The following is a 13,259-nucleotide window of genomic DNA, read 5'->3' on the forward strand; positions in this document are numbered from 1 at the left end:
TGAAATACATAGTTTTCAATGGATTTTGCATTGTAAGGACAAATGTTTTCCGCTGCTTTTATAAATAAAATAAATTTTTTGTTTGACTTATTTATTTATTTATTTATTTCCTTGCAATGAAATCGTTATGAAAATTGGTGTTTGCATATTTCTACAACAAATGGATATGATTCTTATTTATGGTGTTTATGGAAAAGTCGAGAATTTACCAAATAGGGAGAGTTTCTCATCACCCAAGTTTCATTTGGACAGAAATTTGGAATCATGCAACTTGGTTGCACGATGAATGAGAAATTTCATATTTGGAAATTAGACTAATACATTGACAAAGTGTCAAGTGAAGGACTTGGAGATCGAATACACAAAGTTGCGTGTTGATCAAGTCCACCATAAGAGTAACAATGATATTTGTCATGATTTACTAAAGGTTTAGTAAATATGATTATACTTACATGATTAGGTGTAATTCTGAATTGATTAAAGGGTTTAAATCAATAGCAAAACGAATAAGAAGAATCAAGTAGGCAGAAAGATAAAAGTTTCTCCATTCTAAGAAGAAGGGAGAGTAGCTTTTATGCTTTATGATAGGTCTTAATGATTAAGAACCATATCTCAATTGATCCTCTAAGTGAGTCTTAGTACAATTGAATGTCTAAGAAGAGGAATTAAGAATTGAAGAAATGGTTAAATCAATAAGTCAATCATACTTCGTTCCAATAACAAGTCTTAAAGTTAAGATTATGACATTGAGTGAAAGGTATTAAGAAGGTTTGTAACCTTCATTAAATGTGGAAAGTTGTGATGTCTTGGATAAGACAAAGACCAACTAGGACCAATTTATGAAGTGTTTTGATAAAAGCTACACTAACTCTTGAATATTTGTTTGTCAAGAAATGGTTATTGACAAGAGAATCTTATATGTCAAGGAGTCAGTGGGAGTCTAAATGGTCTTGAAAGGTTTCAAGAACAAATCAAATAAACCTTATCGATCATCACTAGCACATGAGTTGAAGTTTACAACCTATCGTGTTGACATTATTTTGTGCCAATCCAATCGAGTTAATTATGCATGTGAGTTCTATGAGTTCTCATTTTGAACGCATAAAAGGCAAAGCACCTTAATCAATGAAAGGTACATTGATAGGAAAGGGTGAGCTGCTTAACTACTTGGAAGACATGGTGGGCAGCTGTGCTACCATAAGGCAAGAAATCAAGATTAAGAAAGTTCGGTCCATATGAGTTTGAATTTGTCGTAAACCATGGTTTTAACAAATTCACATGGATAGGAACAAATACACCGCTTTAAATCTAAGTGTTATAATATTTTCTCCTTCATGAAAATGATTGTGAGGAAATGCTTTCACTAAGAAAGATTTTAAGAAGATAGTAATTGTAAAATTGCATTCTCGAATTCAATTATGGTTACGGCATCCCTTTCCATAATTTGAATTGTGAGGTTTGGCAATTAGTCTTAATTGTTTAGACACACATATGAACTATCGAAGGCAAATGTGTATAAGTTCAAGAAACCTTGATAAAAGATTATCAAAGCACTAAGTATTAGAAATATGAACTTAAGAAATTCAATAAGCATTGTTTTTCTAAAAGTTAAGATGTTTATGAATACATGTCGAAGCTAGTGGGAGCATAAGTGTTATGTTTTATAATAATCATCAAGATAGTGGGAGCATAAAAGTTATGATTGCATGATTATTAAGGAAAGTATTGCAAGGTTAGAAATATTAATTATAGAAAACAAGAGTCATACTTTGCAAAGTCGCAATAGTTGAAGAGTTGTTTTGCTATAATTAAGGGAGAGAATATTATGCTTCATTTCAAATCTAAAGGTTTAGGTTGAGAAATGTTAATAAAATTTAGTCAAAGGTACAAAGTGTGTTCTTAAAATTTCGATTATGATTACGACATCCCTCTTCACAATTCGAATTTTGAGAACATAGCAAATAAAACATTATGCGTCGTGTCCCATACGCTTCGGGTATAGGATCGATTGCAAATGCTTTAATGTTTGACCATTCTAAAATTTTTCCAAATGTCGAGCACATTTAGAGGGAAAAAGGACTAGAATCGGTTTAGACTAAAATAATTAAACAACTATCAAAGGACAATCCAAGTTCGACGAGGATTGGTCGCTTGTGAGTAGTTGGAAGTATAGTATTGGAAAATATGGAAATGTTTCCATATTGGATGGACCATATCGACATCATTACGAATAGATAAGATTCTATTAAGAATGAGTTGTCATATGGAACATATGGAAGTGTGTCCATATTGGGAATTGAATATTGAGAAATCTATGACTAGATTAGAAACTTCTATGCAAAAGGATGTTCAAAGAAAGTACTTTGAGTGAGAGACATCACATCTATGAAATTGTCTTGTAACAATCTCCGAAAGAAGACTTTGTAATATCATTGGCAATAGTCTTAGTGACTTTGGGGCAGTGACATTACGAAAGGATAGTTGCATAAGAATGTTAGAATCTAGCATATTCTATAAGTAACAAGAATTTGATATTCTTTAACTTATGAAAAACGGATTTGGAGTTGTGAAATAAGAAGGATTGGAAATGTGTTCAATGTGATCTATTTCACAAAGTAAGAACCATAGGTAAACATTGTGTGCATGCTAGGAGCATGGGACAAGTGTTGGAATTCAAGTAAGAAGTTGATTACCCGAAACGACAAAAAATGAGTAATCAATATGGTGATAAATAAAAGGTGTTTTATTTATGCTCAAAGGGTTGAGGCCATATGAGATTAGTATTATTCTTGTGTTTCACATTTGCATGTTTTGACTTCCAAAATAATTGAATTTATTAAGAATAATCGAATTATTCAAACGGGCCACAGTCGTTCATATGTTGGAAGTAGATATGAATGAAGACTGTCGTGAATTGGTGTGAGGATTGTCTAAAAGAGTATTAGACATAAGCAAATGTTTGCTGCAACGTTCATGAGTGCTTATGAATGTGATTTGAGCATTGGATTAGACCCACGCTCACTTGGATCACTCCATGGATTGTATCACGAGTGGTTGGTGAGACGATAACATCTTATATTCTTGAAACCGAGATGTGTGAGTTGTATCTTGCAAATCGGTTGCACATTGATAATATGTAAACGCACCAGTAACTTGGTGTTATAAAACATATTGTTGTGTGTGATTCGGTGCGTGAGTACAAGCAAGCATTGTATCAAAGTTTATCCGTTCCTTTTATCCAAAGTAGGATAAAAGCGATATCTTTGGGCCCCTCGATGGTTTAGTGATGACAAACGTAAATGCTCGGCCGGGCTAGGGCTAATTTGATTTGTTCAATTAGTCTGTCGTCATAAATCAGAAATCGAGAAGTAGTACAAAGAGAATGATTAGAAATCATATCTCATATGATATCTAGAATGGAGGAATATATGATCCCTTATCTAAGGACACGCGTATTTGATATGATCAGAGTTGACAGCGGCTTTGGAAAGCTACGATTGCAGATCAGGATCCGAAGTCATACGCAGAATAGTTGTTAGACTTATCCAAGTGGGAGACTGTTGGATTAGTGTCTAAGTCCATAACTATTTTGGTATGTACTTGACCCGATGGTGCATGGTCCTTTTGGGTTGCCTTCACCAAAGCAACTTGATTGGAGAAATAAATAGAGAGAGAGGTTATTATGATTTATTAATATGTTATAAGGATAATATATTAAAGGAGAAATCATATTTGTTTAATTAATATTGGTCAATAATTAATTAAGAATTAATTTTGTGATCAAGTGTAATTAATTAAACTAGAGGGGCTGAATTGTAATTATGTGATAGTTACAAAATAAGGTAAGGATTATCTTATATATATGGTGAACGAATTTGAGGTGTAAATCCCTTAGAATTTGACTAGGATAAGGATTTCTAGGACTTATCTTATGGTTGCTTGGTGGACAAGCAACTAGATAAGGATAAGGACTAAAACCCTAATCTTTACACCTATATAAACCCCCTAAGACACATGAATTCGAAAAAACCCTTCCCAAGAGGTCCTAAGGACGAATTCTAACCTCCCTCCTCTCTCTTTATACCTTCTCCACTTGCTTATGGTGTTTGTAAGCCATTAGAGGAGTGACACTTGTGACTCTCAGCTTTCCAAGGTCAATTCAAGGAGGAATTGGATTGTTATTGCTATATAACAATCAAGGTATGTTCTTAAACCTAATTACATGTGAATTCTGATTTCCATATGCTAGAATTAGGGTTCAAAGTCTTGGATTCAAAGTATGTACAATAGAGAAACCTAGATCCAAGCTTTAGGGTTTTGTATGAGCACATAGGATGTCTTATGACCAAAACCCATCAGTATATACTCAGTAGTTTTGGTCAAAACAACATGTTGACCATGGCTACACGCTTAGCTAAAAATGCAATATTTACTCTTAAAAGTTAAAAGTAGCTCGGTCATCCGATTACTTAGTAATTTTGGTCGAAGCAACATATTGACCATGGCTACCCGCTTAGCCAAAAATGCAACATTTATTCTTAAAAGTAGCTCGATCAGCCGACTATTTAGTTATTTTGGTCAAAGCAACATATTAACCATAACTACCCGCCTTGCCAAATATGAAATATTTATTCTTAAAAGTAGCTTAGACAGACGACTACTCAAGAATTTTGGTTAAAGCAACATATTAACCATGGCTACCTGATTAGCCAAATACGCAATATACTTTGAATTCCTTTACACAATGGTGTATATGCTTTATCCAGTAATGGCAGTCTCTTTGAAATTCCTTATCTAGTAGACTTTCTTCCAAGGAATTTTTACAGCTCCTTAAAACATAAGCATAAAAATCACATAAAGCATATTGTAATTATGACCTTGTCTGGCAGCTGGAAAGCCTTTGTTTTGCAGGAATATTTAGTTGGAATTTAGTCTAAAACATTATGTCTTAATGACATACAACATTTTAGATTGGGGGAATAATGGTGTATGGTGTCAGCCCATACACAACAACAGTCTAACACAAGACAATTATTTACCCGACCTGCCAAAGTCTTTCCAAAAGAAAGGATATAATAGACCAGAAAGGACAGAAGGATGGGCGGATAAAAAAGTAACAATTCTTTGTTCATGCCTAATAAAAGGAGATTTAGCTTCTGTATAAGATCTAATATTATATTGAGAGACTAGTACACTAGTTAATATAATACTGAATAAAGCCTTCCTTTCCTATAAATAGCAGCTTCGTTCAACACTCCAGGTAAGTTTTACTTACTCACTTCAACCTTTCGCTCTCATTCTCCCATGGAGACATCTCTGTGATCTGTCTCCATCCAGTCGACTCCTTCCCGCTAGGAGGATATGGCTCTCTTTTTACACAAAAAATTTAACTTGATCGTCGGAGCTTACTCTCGGGGTACAATAACGAGGGAAAGTTTAACGATCTATTTTTTGTTGTTGCTCAAGTTTTATAGTCAGAATCCAATCACGATGCACACCCAACAGACATACGAGCTAGACGCAACAAGCAGATAACTGATTACCGAACCCGTCGTAGCAACAATTGAATACTTCAACTTTGTCATCCCCAAGCCACTCTTGCAGATTCACACCAAGGTGATCTATATATAAGGAGTACATAACCAAAACCATACCCTATTACAATGAAGTCGCAATACTCAAGGTATGTAGCTATTATTCTCGGAAGGAAACTCCAACAGACAATAATACACCTTTCTCCTGAGTGTATTTTTGAGAAAAAACACAAATTCGTTCTTGTCCATTCTAGTAAAATCCACATCATCAAACAAGTGATGTATTCCATCACAATAATAGATAATAGGGTTCCTTGTAAAAATAACATGGAAGGGAAGATCAAACTTCATGTAAACTACCATTGTCTATAAAACCAGATGATCGATTAAGAGAGAAGAATGATGGAAGAGTTTCTAAGAAATAAAATATAAAACACAATGTTTGTTTGATTGGATACATAAAAAAAGAAACGGGAGAAATTGGGTCATTTTCCAAACTACCTCGTAACATATAAGTTCACCGTTTAACCGCTTTATTTTAAGAAAATTGACTTTTCGAAAACCAAAAAGTTGCGCTTATGCCTTTAAGACGTAGAGAAAACATTATTGGACCTTCTAAAACAAAATTAGAAAGTTGGGTGGAATACAAATACAATAATCCATTAATAATAATAATAATAATTTTAAGAATTTTTAAAAAATTATGGACTAGCACCACCATAAAAACTCTATCTTGCACCTGTGTTAAAGTCCATTTTTTTTAGTTCTAATACAATTTTCACAAACCCTAAATATTACTTTTGCAATTTTGTCAACAAATTATTATCCATTTCTGATATAAACATGTTAACATTCGTTTCAAATTTTGGAAAAAGAAGTTTTATATAAAAGTAGTAAAAGGACTTTTCTACCATTAAGGAATCAAGGCCCAAGGGTAAGAATTGACCTATTTATCGAACAAACGATTTATCGATCTTCCAACACATGATCAAAATCAGAATATATACACACGTCACAAACAAATCAACAAAATCATTTTCGTTAACCCCCTACACTTGAGGCCCATCGATACATATCTCGAATGGGCTATCAAGATCTGTATCAGGCGTCTTACAAGCTCTATCCTGCATCTCACATGGCGTTTTACTTCTATCAGGCGTCTTACAACCACCGCCACCACCATCTTCTTCTTCCTCCTCCTCCTCCTCCTCTTCTTCTTCTTCTTCGACTTCATCTCCGTCCAAACTAGACACAATATCATCAAGACTCATCGGTAGACTATTTGAAAAACTCAACTTAGGTTTGAATTTGGGGATCGCCATCTCATCAACTTCATGGTTCAGTATCTGCAACACCCGCCTCATGGACGGCCTCATTTCACTAACAGGGTTCGCACAGCTCAACCCCACCATCAAAAGCCTCTTACCTTCTTCTTCATCAAACTGCCCAATAAGCCGCTTATCAATGGCTTCCAAGATCTGGTTTTTCGTGTACATCTCCCACACCCAATCCACCAAATTCACCATGTCATCACCCTCACTTTCCTTCTCAATCGGCCTCCGCCCACAGCAAACCTCCAGCACCACCACGCCGTAGCTGTAAACGTCTGTTTTATCGGTAGCTTTTCCGTAATGAAGATACTCAGGAGCCAAATAGCCGACAGTTCCAGCTGTAAGAGTCGAAATAGGGCTTTTATCGTGCTCAATCAACCGAGCTAACCCGAAATCGCCTAATCGGGCATTGAAGTTAGCATCCAACATGACATTACTAGATTTTATGTCTCTGTGGATCACCAGTTTATCACATTCTTGATGAAGATAAGCTAAGGCTGAGGCTAACCCGATTGCGATATTGTATCGTTGGTGCCATTTTAAGAAACCCCAGTGGCGGGTGTCTTGATACAACACATTGTCGATGCTTCCGTAAGGCATGAGCTCGTAAACGAGTAACAATTCGCCCTTTTCGATGCAATATCCTTGTAGAGGAACAAGATTTTTGTGTCTTAAGCAAGCGATTACTGATAATTCAGCGAAGAATTCCGTTTTGGCGTCGCAGGAACGTGTAGATCTTTTCACAGCTGCGGTGGTTCCCGACGATAGCATAAACGCTTTGTAAACTGTGCCGAATGAGCCACTTCCGATGATGCGACTTGGATGGAAGCCATTAGTGGCGATCTTGAGCTCTCTGTAACTAAATTGCCTTGGGTTTCGTGTAACCTCTGATTTTATGTTAATCTCTGTTTTAATTTCCCTCCATTTCTTCACCGAAATGTACCCGAAGAGAGCAAGAATCGCGAAGACGAAGACCGTGCCGGAAACTTCAAGACCTAATTGGATCAGTTTACGATACTGTTTGATGTGAGAATCAACCCGGAACCCAATCAGAGGGCTCGTGAAGATGGTGTTATCTGTAACATTGTGTGGGTTGTTGATTCTTGGATTGAAGTATTCGACCCCATACGATTTGAACTTCCAGTTTTTGATCAAATGGGTCTCTGTGCTTCCTTCGGTTGATGCTGAAAACCCCAAATACATATGTTCTTGAAAATAGCTGGAAAGATCGATATCCATGTTTAAAAGCGGGTTACTGGGTTTGAAACGTGAACGCGTCAAGAACACCCTGAGATTCTTTTGACCGTGATCGTAATCAATCCATGAAGTGAAGGAAATCCCAGTTCTTAAATCGATTCCAGCATCCATGCAATCTGCTGTTTTGATCGAATTCAAGCTATCGATATCTAACCCGACATGGTTATTATTTGGGTCATTGAAGTGTGGGTCAAGCCGGGTGTCGTATTCGATTGCGATGAATTTGTTTTTAGTTAATCGTGACGAATCCACAAGACCCAAGTAGCCGCCGGGGGACCCGAGAGTGCGGTTTTCCGGCGAGATGAAGAAGGTGAGTCCGTCGCCGACTGGGGATACAGGGTTGAGGTTTACAATTGAGAAGGAGAATCTTGTGGAGAATGAAGCGGAGGAGTTGGTGCGGTTGCTGGAGAAACGGACTGGTGTGGTGTACATGATAGTGCCGGAGGAGGAAGCGAGTAAGTTGGACTCGAGAGTGAGTCCGGCGACGCCGTGACGGAGGTAGGAGTCACCGAGGAGGGTGAAGTTTTGGGGAGGGAAAGATTGGAATTCGATGGTGGTGTTGTGTGAAGACGCCATTGATGGGTCAACTACGAGATTGAAGGTGAAAATGATCAAGAAAACAAGGTGTTTTCTTGGGTTCATGATGAAGATTATCCAAAGTTCAGACGGGGCTGAGTGGAGACGGTGGCGGTGGTGATGGTGGTGGCGGTGGCGATGGTGGTCGCGGCGGAGGAGTTGGTTTTAAACGGTTAGAAAGAGAGGGTTAGAATGGATGGGTTTGTCATGCAAAGGTTTATATATGATGAAATGATAATGAAATGTAATCGTGTGTAGTGCAAAACGGCATCATAGTGAGACATTTTGCTCGAAACTAAAAGTAATTAATATTTGATAGTGTTATTAGTGGTTAACAAAATTTTCAAAATATGACGTATTCTATCAAAAAGGAGTCACCTATTTCATGAAAATGGTTTTTACAAAATCATTATAATTAGCGAAATATTTTTTCACAGAAAATTATTCTGCTAACAATTTGCAAAAGAGGTAATTACTAATCCAGCCAAATTAAGGTGGTAATTAGCAATTTTTAACCAAAAATTAGTAGATAGCCAAAAATAGCCCACGAAACCGTAGGTTTCGAGATTCGCCTTGTTTCGTCATTTCGTCTACTGCTTCGCGTTTTGTATAAGAAAAAAATTCATTTTTCAAATACAAAACCGTAGGTAATATATAACCTACGATTTTCTCTCTAATACCTACGGTTTCCCAAACCGTAGGCTACGGTTTTGGCGAAAAAAACTACTTTTTTTTATCTACTATTTTGGGGGTTTATCTACTATTTTGTCCAAAAAAATAATGTTTTTTTATCTATTATTTTGGGGGTTTTATCTACTATTATTTCCAAAAAACTACGTTTTGGTTATTTTTTATTTTTTTTATTTTATTTTATTTTAATTAAATACAGAGAATAAAAAAGAGTGTTTATATAATAATTTTAACAACTATTTTGTTTAAATTTTAACAATTATTTGATTTGAATTTGATTACTTTTTCGGTAAACTTGACTACTTTTTTTTTAAAAAATTTGACTATTGTTTTGTTAAATTTGATTATTTTTTCGTCAGAGTTGACTACTGTTTCGTCAAAGTTGATTACTGTTTTCAACCCTATATATATATATATATATATATATATATATATATATATATATATATATATATATATATATATATATATATATATATATATATATTAAGTATTTAATATTTTTTGAAATATTTCATGTTTTTTAAAGTTTCTTCACTCTAGCTTTTTTATTCTCAAAATTAAGACAATGAGTTGCAAAGAGTATTTTGTGTTGCTCATTACAGATAGAAGATGAGAGTTTGTTAATTCCCAATTATCATATGTTTGGCCACCGAGATACAATCCGAGAATGTTTTATTTCGGTGTTGAATTTTATGAAACCACCGCATATACCGGACTGAGCTGGTAAGTCCAACAAGTAACTGAAGCTAGTTGTTGAAAACAGATCGCGCACGGGTCCGTTCAAGCGACTCAAAACTTCATGCAATTCATGGCATGAAGCTTTGACAGATAAGTGACCCATCATCGATTTGTTTGGAAGCTACAAAATGAAATAAACATTAAGGTTAATTAAGTTTTATAAAACTAAAAAAACTGATAAACATTTAGAAAAAACACACAATATAAGAATTAATCATTTCATATATTCTATTTACTTTGTATGAAATACCAAAGGAAATTAATTGACTACATTTTTTTTATATTTTATATACTACTAGTATACCAAATTTAGCATTGTACTTTCAAAATGGTGTGACATTAGTTATTTTAAAAAAAAATAGTTATTTAAAAAAAAATGTTTGTTAGTTATTTTAAAAAAATGGTGTGACATTAGTTATTTAAAAAAAATAGTTATTTTAAATAAAATGATTATTAGTTATTTTAAAAAAAATGTTTATTAGTTATTTTTAAAAAAATGTTTATTAGTTATTTAAAAAAAGAAAAAAAAAAATTACAAAACTGTAGGTATTATGGAAACCTACGGTGTACAAGTGTTTACTGCACAAAATGTGCAGTAAATGCTTGTACAACGTTGGTTTCCATAATACCTACGGTTTTGTTTTTTGTTTTTTTTTTTTTGTTTTTTACAAATACACGATTACAAAATTAACCTAATTTCGATCCCATTGAATCGATTTAAAAAAAAAACGAAAAAAAAAAAATTTAATTTCCGTACGATTCATACGAAACCGTAGGTGTACAAGTCGACAATGCACAATCCGTGCATTGGGAACTTGGTTTTATATTTTTTTTTTGTTTTTATTTTCAAAAAAAAATTTAACCACATATATAAAAGCTAATCATAATCATAAATACTTTGATGAAAAGTAGAGAGCCCTGGTTGTTGCTCGGGTACTCCATTGAGAGAAAAAAGTATGCAAAACAAAGAAAACAATAGACAAAATGACCTAATCTGAAAAAAAAATTGTTATATACTTTGGGTTAATGGGCCACGAAAAAGTAAACGGACCGATGAAACAGTAGCCCATTAGCACAAAACAATAATTTTCTCAATAAAACATCAATCAATAGCATTGACCGTAGTCAACCCTAAGTTGACTACGGCTTTGAGGGTTGTTTCTGGCTAATTGGTATATTTTGACTATTTTTTGATAGGTGATTAAGAAAAATGGTTAGATTAGTAATTAGCCCTTTGCAAAATTGTTGTACAGGTATTCATGATGTCATCGACTATTTAATTTTATCATGTTAGGTCTAGTAAAAACCTGAAATGTTAACTACTTTCAATCTTGTTTTCTTGTTCTCACATTTTTTTTCAATCTTAAATGCAAATCACAAAATGAACCATTTAAAATATTTTCTTGTAGCGGAGTAGGGATGTCAAAAACCCCCGTGGACCCCGCTTCCGTGGGACCCCGATCCCGTATGAGACTAAATTTTTAAGAAAACCGGGAGCGGTGACAGAATTAATGTAACACCCCGTTTATTTAAATAAATTAATAAATGTAAGTCCCGGACTAAGTTGTGAAGAATTTTGAAAATCGAGGGTTAAAAGTGTATGTTCGGGACTTAAATTGAAGAGATTTGAAGGCTTAAGGGTTTATTGGTGATTTAGGGACCTATTATGAAAGAAATTTATGGGCTCAAGGCTTAATAGGTAAGTTTTGGATTTAGTTGTAAAGATTTCTGAAGACAGGGTTAAAAGTGTAAAATATGAGCTTATTTTGAAAGAAAAGTAGAAGGAGGGATCGAATCTGCCAATATGCGAAACTTATTTATGGGACCAGGGTATATAAGTGTAACACCCAAAGTTTTGAAGGCCAAGAAAGGAAAGAAAACCCTAATTTTTTTAGGGGCGACTCGGCGAGTCCAAGGAGGAACTCGGTGAGTCCGAGCGGGATCCGGGTCGAGGTGTAAGTGACCAACTCGGCGAGTCGGCCAAGTGGACTCGGCGAGTCTGGTCTGTGCGAGGAAAACCCTAAATCCGAGTCTTTGGGCGCTATTTAAGCTCCTTATTCTCTCCATTAGGGTTCCTTAGAGCCTCCCTCATTCAGAAAGCGAACCCCAAGCCTCCATTGTTGTGCATTCAAGCTTCCAAGCCATTTTTGGGTGAATTGAAGGAAGAAGAAAGAGGGGAATCAGTGAAGCTTCAAGGATTAGCTTCAGATCTGGAGTTTGTGGAGCCTTTCTGAGATATTGAAGGTAATAAGTGGTTTCTCTCCTTTAGATCTTCCATGGTTGTGAGATTTGGGGCTTTTAAGCCATGGTTTGTCACCCATTTGAGTTAGAAGCCAGATCTGGAGTTGCTACTTCAGATCCAAGTGTGTTATGGACTAGAGAAGCATAAAGTATCAACCCTTGAGTCAATGTTGAAGCCCCTTGGCCTTAAACCCTAGTTTATGGTGTATTTTGCTTAGATCTCCTTCTCTACACGTAAAGTTTGCAACTTTATGTGAGGAATAGGCTTGGGAAGGGTAGATCTACAGATTTGAGTCCCTGCAATACTCAAAAGTCATCTGCATGTATGGAGGACCGGATGGACTCGGCGAGTCCTTTGAGTGGACTCGACGAGTAGCTTGAAGATGAGGAGGAACTCGACGAGTGGGATGAATAGCTCGTCGAGTCGGATGAAGTTGGGCATGAACTCGGCGAGTTGAAAGAACAACTCGGCGAGTTGGATGAAGATTGTCTTGGACTCGGCGAGTCTGTTCTTGGCCTCGGCGAGTCAGGTCGTGAAACCCCAAACCCTTCGAGTTGAGACTCGAACCAGTGAGTCGAATGGAGACTCGGTGAGTTGGACAGGTCAGGACTCGGTAATCGGTAGACTCGGCGAGTCATGGACTGGCTCGGTGAGTCGAGTCGCGAATAGAAGGACTCTGAACATATGAACTCGGCGAGTCAATATGGTGACTCGGCGAGTAGGTTTGACCTTGGAGGTTGACTTTGATCAGGACTTTGACCTTGGCAAGAGTTGACTTAGTTGACCTTTGAAGGCCAGTTAGACTAAGTGTTATGTTGATATTGGTAGCTCGGGGAGCTAGTGGAGCAGCAGTTCGGAATCAGTGGTCAGGTAGCAGTCAAAGGGATT

At 36.0% G+C, this 13,259-nt stretch overlaps 1 protein-coding gene across 1 annotated transcript; it reads right to left on the minus strand.

Moving 5' to 3' along the window:
- Positions 1–6,519: 6,519 nt before the first annotated feature.
- Positions 6,520–8,862, minus strand: LOC111888197 (probable L-type lectin-domain containing receptor kinase S.7). Its single transcript, XM_023884340.3, has one exon. The coding sequence runs from the start codon at positions 8,762–8,764 to the stop codon at positions 6,584–6,586; it is 2,181 nt and encodes a 726-aa protein (XP_023740108.1). The 5' UTR covers positions 8,765–8,862; the 3' UTR covers positions 6,520–6,583.
- Between the last annotated feature and the right edge of the window lie 4,397 nt (positions 8,863–13,259).

The sequence above is a fragment of the Lactuca sativa genome, chromosome 9 (assembly GCF_002870075.4).
Source record: "Lactuca sativa cultivar Salinas chromosome 9, Lsat_Salinas_v11, whole genome shotgun sequence".
NCBI classification, from domain to species: Eukaryota; Viridiplantae; Streptophyta; class Magnoliopsida; order Asterales; family Asteraceae; genus Lactuca; species Lactuca sativa.

Bases quoted from the DNA above. Each gene is read 5' to 3' on its own strand.
- LOC111888197 (XM_023884340.3), bottom strand. From the start codon at position 8,764: ATGAACCCAAGAAAACACCTTGTTTTCTTGATCATTTTCACCTTCAAT.